This window comes from Musca autumnalis, unplaced genomic scaffold (assembly GCF_047663935.1).
Source record: "Musca autumnalis isolate F117 unplaced genomic scaffold, ASM4766393v1 scaffold_3, whole genome shotgun sequence".
Taxonomy (NCBI): Eukaryota; Metazoa; Arthropoda; class Insecta; order Diptera; family Muscidae; genus Musca; species Musca autumnalis.
Window position 1 is genome coordinate 168,954,339 of NW_027411866.1, and position 14,483 is coordinate 168,968,821.

The following is a 14,483-nucleotide window of genomic DNA, read 5'->3' on the forward strand; positions in this document are numbered from 1 at the left end:
TGAATTAAGTACAAATTAAGACATAAAATCACAGATACACCTGTTATATCCATGTATGTATGTATACATATTAATTAATAACGTTGGGAACTTAAGCAGAAAATATGACAAACTTTAATTCGGTTCTTGTACAATGGCGCACTAAAAAATGTAGTGTTCTGACTGTGGATACATAGAAAATACCACAAAGGAGTTTATTATGATTGGTGAGGAAAATTAAATATTTTATATTTTTTTTTAATAAATACAAATTAAGAAATAAACTATAATAGAACACGTGAAAAACGTCTGATTTGATTTTTGGAGAATGGATCAATAAAAATCGTAGTGTTCGGCTGCGGAGCACTAAAAATCGTAGTGTTCCGACTGCCAGATCACTAAAAATCGTAGTGTTCCGACTGCCGGATCTCTAAAAATCGAAACAATGGATCAAAAAAAATCGTAGTGTTCGACTGCGGAGCACTAAAAATCGTAGTGTTCCGACTGCCGGATCTCTAAAAATCGAAACAATGGATCAATAAAAATCGTAGTGTTCGACTGCGGAGCACTAAAAATCGTAGTGTTCCGACTGCCGGATCACTAAAAATCGAAACAAAGGATCAATAAAAATCGTAGTGTTCGGCTGCGGAGCACTAAAAATTGTAGTGTTCCGACTGCCGGATCACTAAAAATTTTAGTGTTCCGACTGCCGGATCTCTAAAAATCGAAACAAAGAATCAATAAAAATCGTAGTGTTCGGCTGCGGAGCACTAAAAATCGTAGTGTTCCGACTGCCGGATCACTAAAAATGTTAGTGTTCCGACTGCCGGATCTCTAAAAATCTAAACAAAGGATCAATAAAAATCGTAGTGTTCGGCTGCGGAGCACTAAAAATCGTAGTGTTCCACGAGCCGCAACACTTAACAAATAACGTAAAGGTAATGAACCAAACATATGGTTCTTATAATATGTGTGAAAATGTTAGATTTTTTGATAGGCATTTTACATGTAAATGTGTCCAAAATTTAGTGGCATAATAATGTTCATTTTTGTTTTCATAATAACACTATCTTGTTATGAATACAAAAATAAACATAATTATGTCGGGTTTTTATATAAGACATAGTAAAGTTGCCTGCTACTTTGTGGTACCAATAAAAATATCTAAAATATATAAATAGTTCATCTAAAAATTTAAATAAAAATCCTCTGGGGCACATAATATCTTCAAGTTAAATATTTTTGGTTTTGATTTAGAAAAATTGGAAGTGCGTTTTGATTTTTGGTACATTATACTCATGTTCCTATAATTGTGTCCCAAATGTATAACAGATTTTAAACAATTTTATTTATTCATATTTAATTCAAATTAATAAATATATATAAAGATTAAAAGTTTAACATAAAAATTATATTATAAATAAACATAATACTACCTCAACAGCCATGTAAAACTCTTCTACAAAGTGGTATCTTAAGACACGCCGTTCGGACTCGGCGATAAACAGTAGGTCCCATGTCATTGAACTAATATGAATCGGGGTGCACTCTTTAATATGAGAGAAGTCTCCCGTATGGGATGTTTGTGGTTTATAAAAATTTGTACCACATACATCTTGTCATATTTTCTACTAACATTCTCAAACTAATTTTAAGTACATGGATATAACATGCTCATCTTAATTTGTATTTATTAATTTTTACTTGACCCAAAAGCCATCAAATATTTAATTTTCCTCATAAATCATAATAAACAGATGATTACCTAAACGTCGAACAGTAGCATTTTTACTGCTCCATTGTCCAAAAACCAGTCAGACGTTTTTCACATTTCCTACTTATTTTTATTTCTTAATTTGTATTTATTAAAAAAAAAAAAACATAAAATATTAAATTTTCCTCACGAATCATAATAAACTCATGTGTGGTACATTACCTTATTGTATTGCACGTGGTACACTACGATTTTTAGTTATCCGGCAGTCGGAACGCTACGATTTTTAGTGATCCGGCAGTAGGAACACTACGATTTTTAGTGATCCTGCAGTAGGAACACTACGATTTTTAGTGCTCCACAACCGAACACTACAATTTTTATTGATCCATTGTTTCGATTTTTAGAGATCCGTCGGTCGGAACACTACAATTTTTTGTGATCCGGCAGTCGGAACCCTACGATTTTTAGTGATCCGGCAGTCGGAACACTACGATTTTTAGTGCTCCATTGTCCAAAATTCAAATCAGATATTTTACACATTTACTTCTAATTTTTATTTATTAATATGTATTTATTTATCCTAAAAACATAAAATATTTAATTTCCCTCATAAATTATAATAAACAGACGATTACCTTAACGTTATTTTTAGCGTTTTGGCTCGTGGTACGCTACGATTTTTAGTTCTCCGGCAGTCGGACAAACTATGATTTTTAGTTATCCGGCAGTCGGAACGCTACGATTTTTAGTGATCCGGCAGTCGGAACACTACGATTTTTGTGCTCCACAACCGAACACTACGATTTTTATTGACCCATTGTTTCGATTTTTAAAGATCCGGCGGTCGGAACACTACAATTTTTAGTGATCCGGCAATCGGAACACTACGATTTTTAGTGATCCTGCGGTAGAAACACTACGATTTTTAGTGCTTCACAACTGAACACTACAATTTTTATTGATCCATTGTTTCGATTTTTAGAGATCCGGCGGCCGGAACACTACAATTTTTAGTGATCCGGCAGTCGGAACACTAAAATTTTTAGTGATCCGGCAGTCGGAACCCTACGATTTTTAGTGATCCGGCAGTCGGAACACTACGATTTTTAGTGCTCCATTGTCCAAAAATCAAATCAGATATTTTACACATTTACTTCTAATTTTTATTTATTAATATGTATTTATTTATCCTAAAAACATAAAATATTTAATTTCCCTCATAAATTATAATAAACAGACGATTACTTTAACGTTATTTTTAGCGTTTTGGCTCTTGGTACGCTACGATTTTTAGTGCTCCACAACCGAACACTACAATTTTTATTGATCCATTGTTTCGATTTTTAGAGATCCGGCGGTCGGAACACTACAATTTTTAGTGATCCGACAGTCGGAACACTACGATTTTTAGTGATCCGGCAGTCGGAACACTACGATTTTTAGTGCTCCACTGTCCAAAAACCAAATCAGATGTTTTTCACATTTTCTTTTAATTTTTATTTATTAAAAAAAATATATATATAATATTTAATTTCCTCAGAAATCATAATAAATTAATGTATGGTTCATTACCTTATAGTTTCAAAACGTGGTACAAAACGATTTTTGGTGCTCCGGCACAACGATCTTTCTGCTTCATTCCACAAAAACTAAATATTGTTTTTTCATAATTTTGACCATATTTCGCAATCTGTTTAACTAATTTAAACATACATGGATGTAACAGTTTATCTTAATTTTTATTTGATCAAATTTAACCAAATATTTAATTTTCCTAAGAAAACATAATACCTTTATTATTTTTTAGTGTTCCAACACGTGGTGCACTATGATTTTTAGTCCTCCGCAGTCGGAACACTAAAATTTTTAGTCCTCCGCAGTCGGAGCACTAAAATTTTTAGTGCTCCGCAGTCGGAGCACTACGATTTTTAGTGCTCTGGCAGTCGGAACACTAAAATTTTTAGTGCTCCGCAGTCGGAACACTACGATTTTTAGTGCTCCGCAGTCGGAGCACTACGATTTTTAGTGCTCCGGCATGCGGTACACTACGATTATCGTTGTGTTCCGGTACAGTATCACTAAAATATTTTTTAGTGTTTGTGCTCCGGAGCGGTACACTATCGTAGTGTACCTATCCACTTTGGTACGGTACAGAACGGTACGGTACGATATTATAGTGTTTATTTTCGAACACTGCTTTTCACACTTGCAATAATGGGTCACCATCCCAGGATTGAACCCGCCATAACTCAAAGGATCTGCCCTTCAGGGTTCTGTATGTCCGCACCAAGGTCTTTCACCTCCAAAAAAAAAAAAAATCCACCCCCAGGTCATGATCATAAATTTTTTCACGCACAGAAATATATCCTTACAAACGTTAAGAAACGGTTCAAAAATACGGTTTTTTTCTTCCAGCACCATAACCGCTTAAAATGTCTAATGCATATTAATCATATCTGATTGACAATTTTAATAGCTTTCTAGTGATATACATATACGGTTCATAAAAACCGGATAAAAAATCGGTTTTAATATCAGAATAACCGGTTCCATAATTCCGATATCCGGATCTTTATTCCAAATAATAATAAAATTAACGTGCTTAGCAAAACGAGATACAACTGTTTTAATGACTCCGAGAATTCTAGGTCATCAATAGGTTAAAAATAATGTATTGAAATAAATAGATATAGGGCTGTCTGAGTAAGATTCAGGTAAAAGTGAAAAACCACCGCTTAAACAAGATTATATCGATTTTATGTCTTTGAGAACAATACCTAAAAGCATTCGAGCGACATTTTTGTAGAATATTCCGAAGCTGAAAAATTTCATCTTGTGCCACTTCTATTGCGGTTCTTGAAATAAAGGACGAAAAGGACATTGAAGGAAGCGAGTTAGAAGTTTGAAATGTTCTACGAAAAAAATCCTCATTTGAGTTGACTGAAGACATGTCACCTTAAATATAAGCTTAAACAACAGCGAACGAAGATATAACGCTGATTCCAGATGGCTTTTAGGGTCTCCAGCAAAACATTCATCACGCCATATCGCGAAAGTTCGACTCACGGCGAATCTGTCCTTCGGGGTTCTGTATATACTCACCAAGGGCTTTCGTCTCCAATAGGATTTTTCCACCCCCCAAAATTTCGGTTCACAGTGTTATTTTTGACTGATACTTTCTTACTTGTTTAAATGTTCGTCCCAATTTACATTGGGCGAGTTTACTTGCGGCAATTGTCATTTTGTAGGAGAGAGAGGTGAGGCATATGGTAACCCTTTGCCTCTCAGCACCCTCTCTCACCTACAAACTGACAATTGCCGCAAGTAAACTCGCCTAATGTAAATTGGGACTTCGTCATTATACCCTCAGCCTTTAGGCTAGAAAGGGTATATACACTTTCATACGGGCAAAATGTGCCTCATCGAAATAATGGTTTTAGACCCCAAGTATGTTTGGACGAAATGTGTTTCAGACAATTTGGAGTTGATTTAGCAATGTCCGTCCGTCTGTCTGTCTGTCCGTCTGTCTGTCTGGCTGGCTGGTGCGCACGATAACTCTCGAACGGATGAACCGATTCGGTTCAAATTTTGGCTTTCGTAATAATTTGTCCAAACTTAGTTTAAGTTCGAAGATGAGCTATATCGGTCCACTCCTTCCGGTACCTCCCCCACAAAAGTTCCAAAATGTTCGGAAAATTTGTGGGCATGATAACTCTTGAAGGGCGTAACCGATTTGGTCCATACTTTGCACATCGTGAAATTTCTACCACACTTAGATGAGGTTCCAATATGGACTCAATCGGCCCACTCCTTCGGGTACCTCCCACACAAAATTTAGGATAAGTTCAGTTTAGGACCTGCTCTGGAATCGCTTTGATTTTTGTTGCAACAACTTGTATTCACTTCCCCCCATACGACGGTACAAGTTTCATCAGGGGTAAGTCCATACTTCCTGAGAAAATGGCCGGAAAGTTTCAAAACCCCTATGACACCTTGTGTAGTGGTTGGAGCGCAAGATAACTCTCGAACGGATCTGTCGATGCGGTCCAAAATTTTGACTTCGTAATATTTTATCAAAACATAGTTTAAATTCGAAGATGGGCTATATCGGTCCACTCCTTCAGGTACCTCCCCCACAAAACTTCAAAAATGTTCGGAAAAATTTTGCGAACGATAACTCTTGAAGGGAGTGACCGATGAAATCTATACTTTGCACATCCTAATATATCTACCAGATATAGATCAAGTTCGAATATGGACTTTATTTGTCTACTCCTTCTGGTACCGCTCACACACAATTTCGGATAAGTTCACTTTAAGACCTGCTCTCGAATCACTTTGATTTTGTTGAAGCGATTTGCATTCGCTAACTCCATTACGACAGCGAAAGTTTTTTCAGCGGCAAGTCCATATATCTTGGAGGTCGGAGAGCACGATAACTCTCTCGAACTGTTCGACCGACTTGGTCCAACATTTGGTATTCGTCATATTATATCCAAACTTAGTTTCATGGGGCTATACCGGTCCATAACTTTCGGTACTTCTCCCCAATATTTAAAAAATGTCACTAAAATGCTAGGACGATATCACTTGAATGGGGCAACCAATTCAGTCCAAACTTGGATCTCTTAATATTTTATCAAAATTTAGTTTAACTTCTCAAATGGCACATATCGGTCTTCCCTAAGGGTACCTGCTTTACAAAAGTTCAACATTTGTGTCTTAGTGTAGTTAATTCCTAATCCACATTTTTGTCGGCAAGTTCAAATGTCCAAAAAGGGCCACAAAATTCTGAAGAGACCTTAAATACATTCGATCTGTCCGGAGGTGAAAGTTTCGCTTCACATTGGCTGAGGGTATATATCTGTCGGCAAAGGCGACTGACACTTTTTACTTGTTTTTTTTTTTTTTTTTTTTTTTTGTTTCAATAGAAAACCATTAAGGAAGGGATCAATGTCGGGCGTAGCCCTACACCACTGTGAATATGCAAAATATATATGAGAGCTATATTTAAATCTGAACCCGTTTCGATATAATTAGACACATTTTTTTCTAGACCGAATTCAGCCAAACATTCTAAATTTCATCGAAATCTGACATTTATAACGTGTTTGGTACAGCAAATACGTGAAACCGGCCTACAATATATATGGGAGCTATATCCAAAATTGAACCGATTTCGATATAGTTTGGCACATTTATTTCTAGACCAAATGTAGTCACACATTCCAAATTTCATCGAAATCGGACATATTTAGGAACACATCGCATCGAAATCGGACATTTATTACGTGTTTAGTGCAGCAAATACGAGAAATCGGCCGTAATTATATATGGGAGCTATATCTAAATCTGAACCGATTTGCACCAAAAGCAATAGCTTTCTTCCTGTGGGTAAAAAAAATGATATTCCCAAATTTTCAGCTGAATCGGACGGATGGACGGAAATCCATAAATCGACTCAGAAAGTGATTCTTTGCATATGTCCAATAGGAACGATAGGTCTATCTCGTTTCCTTATGCCTGTTACGTATGAGAGTGAACCCCAAAAGAAGCTATTCATTTTTGGATTCGAAGCATGTCATTTACACCAATACTTTGACATGCCATTATCACCAATGCTTTGCAATGACATTATCATTACGAAGAGAGTTTTAACAACGTTGGTTGTGATTTCGAGTCTCCGACAACATCAAGCCTATTGTAAATAATTAATCTTATAGATTTCGAAAAATGTATATAAATAAACACAAAATGCATCTCTACAGGATGGAATGGGTCGATGGAATGGGTTGAAATGCTAATGAAAATATCGGATCTTTCACAACCTCCTTTGCATGGGTCAAATGCTGATGAAAAGATCGGATCTTTCAAGACTTCCTGTGCATTGGTTCAAATGCTAATGAAAAGAGCGGATCTTTCACAACTTGGTATGAACCAATGCAAAAGATGCCATGAAATCACGTCATCGCATGGATCCCCTGCTTTCAAATTTTGCTGAGATATGTGACGATATTCGAAACTATAGTCTATTCTGCCGTTCCCTGCAAAACTTGCTGTTTTTAAAATTTAAGACAATATTAACCTGGATTAAATTACAAATAATAAGTAATACAAAACTGTCATTTGAATCTGAAATTTAATTTTGCCTTTGCAAATTTGGAGTTAAAACTTCTCTCACGTACTTTACATAGAAAAACTTTAAATATATTTAGCGAACAAGAACTGAAATTAGTAACTATACAATGAAAAATTAACAACAAAAAAACGATATAGCAAAAAATTGGTAAACAAAACATAAAAAGAACTTTAAGAAATCAAAATGAAATTACCTTCGGGTTTTTCGCCACCCTCTGTAGTTAGATTTGAGATTGTTTATTTTGTTTCGTGTTTTTTTCGCATACACAAATAATAATAAAATAAATATGGAAAATAAAAAAGAAAATTGAAAAGAAGAGGAACAGCATACAAATTTACTATACAAAAAATATGCAACATTGGTTAAGTGTTATTGAAGAAAAACCTAAATACTGTAAAAATGTACATATACATATTAAAAGTGTACACCATTTTTTTAATATTTTAAAAAAAGATGTTACTATCATTGCTTTTTAAACAATCCCTAAATTCACTAATTTATTACAAAATTTTGGGTGTTTTTGTTAGTAATTTGATTGTTCGGTTATTCGTTGCAGTGTTTTGTATTTTTAAATTAAAATCTGTTTTTCTTTTTTTTTAGTATAACAGGGTGCTCCAAAAACATTGTTGAATTTTTAAGTGTGTTTCAATTAGTTTGTGTGTGTTTGATTTTGTTGTTCATTGTCTTAAAACATTCCATATTTTATTTGCAATTTGTAATTTGTTAAGTGTATTGTTTGAATTTTTTGTTGTTTGTTGTCATTTGATTGTGGACATTTGATAATTTTGAAACATTTAGTACAAGGTTTTTGTGTGGATCAGACAAAGTGTAGTGTTTTGTGTTCTTTTGCTTTTGGTAAATTACAAATTAAAACATTTCATAATTAACATACCATCATCGCCATAGTCTTCTTCGCCCTCCTCTTCCTCAGTATCGGTTGATTTGGATTTGCCCAGACTTTTCAGTTTTTTTCTTTTGGCAGCATTTCGTCTTCGTGCTAGAATTTTTTTTTTCACACAGAAAAAGAAAAGGACAATATTAATTATGAATGCTCTTCATGGGAAATATGTATTTGTTTAATATTTTTTAATTGTTTGGCAATAAATACCCTCCATTATGTGCATTCTCTCCTCTTCCGTTGTACGCTCTTCGGCTAATATCACTTCCTCTGTGAATTGTAATGTAAATATAGAAAATATATTAGTTTAATGGTCAAATATTATATGTAGAAAAATATTGTTATAAATATAAAATATTTTAAACGGTGTTATTAGAAAAAAATGTGTTTGTGTGTATATTATGTGTTATTGTTTCTTGGTAGAACTGTAAACTGTAGTATGTGTTAGGTAAAAAGTGTTTAAATGTTATTGTGTTGTTGGTATTTATAATTAACAAAATACTATACCAGCTCTACATATCCACTGAACATAGCCGTTTAACTCTCTTTCTAGTTGCTGTTGTCTTCTAAGTTTAAGAAACTCTTGTCTATTTTCTACTTTTTCACGTTCTTTTGCGAATTCACTACAAAATGAAATATTTTTTGTTGATTGGTTTGGTTGTTGATTGTTGTTTATTATTATACAAATGAAGAAGATACAAATAAAAACGTAATAAAATAAAAAGAAAATAATAAAAATAAGCATAAGTATGAATGTCAGATGAATGAAAATGCTTTGAAAATAATTTTAAAATAATAGCAAATAAATATTATTTTATAACAATAATTAAAAAAAAATTAAATAAATAATGAGATTAATGAATAAGAAAATGATGAATTTTGCGTTATGATAAATTGGTTTCTTTTGATAGTGTAAAGCATGAATTTTTAGATGATTTCCGAAATATCGCATAATTATCCAAGCCACTATAAGTTGAGGGCCAGGTAGGGGGGGCACAATAACCTAAATTGGTTTCGGGGTTCTAACATTGATTGGACTCTGGACTCTAGCTTTAAAATATCAAGTACACAAATTGTCTATAAAGTTTTAATATTTTTAAGGACTAAGCATCTTATAAGTCTATGGAAACTATATCACAGCAGCTGAGAAATTAAATTGTTTACACTGGAAACAGTTACAATGTTGTACTTGTTTCCTCATAACGGTGGGACTAACTATACATCCTTATTCACTTTGTGTACTGCTCCTATTCTTCTATTTGTGTTGATAAGACAACTCATAAGAAAATTGGAAATCTATTTTAAGATCGGCTTATGGAAAAAACGTTATGTATGGGGTCACCTCAGTAAGTAATATTTTTATAAAGCTTGTAATATTTAGATAAATTTACAATACACGGTGCGCCTTAACGAACATTAAATGAAAGTTTTTAGGGATTCTGAAACTACAATGTTCATTTTTATACCCTCAGCATTTATGCTAACGAGGGTATATACACTTTCATACGGACAAAATGTGGCTCATCGAAATAATGGTTTTAGACTCCAAGTATGTTTGGACGAAATGTGTTTCAGACAATTTAGAGTCGATTTAGCAATGTCCGTCCGTCTGCCTGTCTGGCGGGTGCGCACTATAACTCTCGAACGGATGAGCCGAATTGATCCAAAATTTGGCTTTCGTAATATTTTGTCCAAACTTAGTTTAAGTTCGAAGATGGGCCATACCGGTAAACTCCTTCGGGTACCTCCCCCACAAAAGTTCAAAAATATTCGGAAAATTTGTGCGCACCATAACTCGTGAAATTTTTACCAGACTTAGATGAGGTTCGAATATGGACTCAATCGCTCCACTGCTTCAGGTACCTCCCACACAAAATTTCGAAGAAGTTCAGTTTAGGAGCAACTCTCGAATCGCTTTGGTTTTTGTGGTAACAACTTGTACATACTGCCCCTTATATGACGGTTCATGTTTCATCAAGGGCAAGTCCATACTTCCTGAGAAAATAGTCCGTAAAAACCCCTATGGCACAGTGTGTAGTGGCTGGAACTCACGATAACTCTCGAGCGGATCAACCGATTCGGTCCAAAATTTGGCTTTTGTAATATTTTGTTCAAACTTAGTTTAAGTTCGAAGATGGTTTATATCAGTCCACTCTTTCCGGTACCTCCCCCACAAGACTTCGAAAATGTTCGGAAAATTTGTGCACAGGATAACTCCTGCAGGGAGTAACCGATTTGGTCCATACTTTGCACATCTTTAAATTAATACCAGACTTAGATGAGGTTCCAATACGGACCCAATCGGTCCACTCCTTCGTTTTAGTTTTGTTGCAGCAACTTGTGTTTCACTGCCCCCGATACGACGGTACAAGTCCCATCAGGGGCAAGTCCATACTTTCTGAGAAAATTGCCTGAAAGTTGCAAAAAACCACTATAACACCGTGTGTAGTGGTCGGAGCGCAAGATAAAGCTCGAACGGATCTGCCGATTCGGTCCAAAAATTTGCCTTCGTTATATTTTGTTCAAACTTAGTTTAAGTTCCAAGATGACCCATGTCGGTCCACCCCTTCAGGTACCTCCCCCACAAAAGTTCAAAACAGTTCGGAAAAATTGTGCGCACGATAACTCTTGAAGGGAGTGACCGATACTTCACACATCGTAATATATCTACCAGATATAAATCAGGTTCGAATATGGGCTATATTTGTCCACTCCTTCGGGTACCTCCCACACAAAATTTCGGATAAGTTCATTGTAAGGCCTGCTCTCGAATCACTCTGAATTTTGTTGAAGCAACTTGCGTTTGCGCCTCAATTACGACGGTAAAAGTTTTTTCGGGGGCAAGTCCATACTTCTTGAGAAAACAGTCCGAAAGGTGTAAAAACCCCCTATGGCACCAAATGTAGTGGATGGGCCAAAATTTGTCATATTTTATTCACTTCGAATATTTGCAATACAGCTATACAACTTCCCCCCTATATTTAAAAAAAAATTCACTAAAATGGTATGCACGATATCTCTTGAACGGGGCAAGCAATTTGGTCATGACATGACTTCCAAAATAAGATCCACATCCGCAACACTTTTGAACTTAAATCCCAATCCACATTTGTGTCGGCAAATTCAAATGTCCAAGAAGACCACAAAATTCTGAAAAGACCCTAAACACATTCGATCGGTCCATAGATGAAAGTTTCAATTCACATAGGCTGAGGGTATATCTCTGTCGGCAAAGCCGACGGATACTTTTTTACTTGTTATATTTTTATTCCTTTAACTCCCACTGGAGCATAGGGCGCTAACAATAGCCGTTTTTTTGATGCCAGGTCAATGCGATAGATCTCATTTCGGCTTCTGTGGAACGTCTACAGGTTTTCTTTGGTCTTCCAACCCTTCTTCCTTCTTGGCTGAACGGATTCCAGCGTAGAGCTTTTTTGATATATTATTGTCATCACGGCGCTGAACATGTCTAATCCATTGCCACTTACGTTTTCGGATTTCAGATCCCACATCCATCTGATTTGCTTGGCATAAGAGCTCTGGGTTGGTTATTACACGCGGCCAAAATATACGTAGAACCCGGCGAAGAAAGCGATTAATAAAAACTTGTAGTCGTTTTGTTACGCCGTTGATGACATGTCCGTTGGTCGTACATGCATACAGCAATACAGGTTTGACATTGGATTCGAACATACCGGGCTTTGTTCGTAGGCTTAAGCTGTTGTTTTGCCAAATCGGTACCAGCATTCCAAATGCTGCTTTAGCTTTACTAATCTTTGTTTCTACATCTACTTCTGTGCCACCATCCGGACCCACCAAGCTTCCCAAATAACAGAATTGGTCTACTGACGCAAAGCTTTGACCTCCTGCGTGTAACTGTTGTTCGTTGTTTGTCTTAATACTCATGTATTTGTTTTTTTTTTCTGAATTTATCTGAAGGCCTGTGCCTCTCAAGTTATATTGGAGGTTTGTGACAGATTGTGTTAGGTCTCTGGCTCTGTTTTGACAGTAGGCATATGTCATCTGCATAGGCCAAATAATTTAAAAATGCCCCATCGATTCGCCATTTGATACCATTCTGATCAAACGGAGTTGCAGATAATATGTCCTCGATGACAAGCAGAAATAAGATAGGCGAGAGAATGCAACCTTGTCTTGCTTCACTGAAAGGTCGAGACAATTTTCCCTTACGCAAAAACTAGCAGCTTGCGTCATTGTAGCTTTCTTTTATGAGGTTTATAAGCATAGGCGGGATACCTCTTTTCTGCAGTGAATTCCAAATGCAGGCACAGTTAATGCTGTCGAAAGCCTTTTCAAAATCGATGAAAAGTAGATGCAGCTCTGAACTAAATTCAACACTTTGCTCAATAATTAACCGGATGGTATTTATATGGTCCGTGCATGAGCATCCATATCGGAATCCGGCTTGTGCTGAGTTTATGGAATCCTCCAGGTGATCTTTGATACGATTGAGGATAATTTTGGCAATTATTTGTGCTATTATCGGTAGCACACAAATGCCACGCCAATTTCCACATTCCTTTAAAACTCCCTTTTTAGCAATTTTTACAATTATGCCATTTCCATTCGCTCAGAAAGATCTCTTCCTCCCAGACTTCAGATATTAAAGGGAGAAGGATATCAGCACTTAGATTTATATCGGCTTTGTATAATTCGGCGGGTATACCATCAATACCGTCTGCTTTTCCATTATGTAGTTGCTTGATGGCAGCGGAGACTGTACTTAAGCTTGGTGTTGTTGCTCGTATCCTTGAATTTACATCATAGATGGTGGGCTCAAAATCGATATGATGTAGTTCAGAATTAATTTCCACATTCAGGAGGCTTAAAAAGTGTCGCCTCCAATGAGAAAGTTGCTCTTCGTGGGTGTTGAGAAGATTTCTTGCCTCATCTTTTAAGAGGTGTTGAAGAGATATATTGCGGTTTACCAATTCTTTGGTGACCCTAAATATTGTGCGGGAGTCACAAAATTTTGCTGCCTTTTTAGCTTCATTCGGCAATTTATCAATATAACTGCGTTTGTCTCTTGTGACTGAGCACTACTTTGTGGAGGGATCGATATTCCAACTCGTACTGGGCTAATGTTCCGGGACTCCTGTTTTCTCCCGAGTGGATCTTCTCCTTTAGCTCCAATCGATTTTGAATGATGTTCCACGTTTAGTCCGACATCCAAAAGTCTGCCTTAAGTCAGAGGACCCAGAGTATCCTTTGCGTATTTCGTAAATATGTCTCTGGTTTTATTCCATTTTTCTGCAGCGTTGGACGTTTGATCTCGATGCTACTTCCCGCAGTTTGCCAATAAATCATTCGGTACACTGCAAGCTTTTGCGGACGTTTCAACTGGTCGTCTTTCTGTATAGCAGCGGTACGGAGGCGCAATTTAGCTACTCCCAGAAAGTGGTCCCGTGATTGACCAATATCGGCACCGCGCTTATTTCGTACATCCAATAAGCATTTCTGGAAACGTCGGCTAATGGCAAAATGGTCTATTTGATTGGCAGTATTATACCGATCATTCGAGGTCCATGTAGTCTTGTGGCTGTCTTTATCTTCGAAAATGGTGCCACCAATAACAATTCTACGGCGTTGCAAAAGTTCACGAACCGTTCTCCATTATCATTTCGTATTCCCAGGCCGTGTTTGCCCATTACATGGTGTAGTGCTGTATTATCGGAGCCAACCTTTGCATTTAAATAACCCATGACGCATATTATATATCTCTACGAGGA

The 14,483-nt window shown here is 36.3% G+C and overlaps 1 protein-coding gene across 1 annotated transcript in view; it reads right to left on the reverse strand.

Moving 5' to 3' along the window:
* cac (calcium voltage-gated channel subunit cacophony) overlaps positions 1–14,483 on the reverse strand; it is a 541,297-nt gene that overhangs the window by 248,093 nt on the left and 278,721 nt on the right. The window contains exons 10-11 of the mRNA XM_073975285.1: positions 8,944–9,003; positions 8,728–8,832 (exon numbers count right to left, since the gene is read on the reverse strand). Of these exons, the coding sequence (XP_073831386.1) occupies positions 8,728–8,832; positions 8,944–9,003 (165 nt within the window). The remainder of the gene's footprint in view (positions 1–8,727; positions 8,833–8,943; positions 9,004–14,483) is intronic.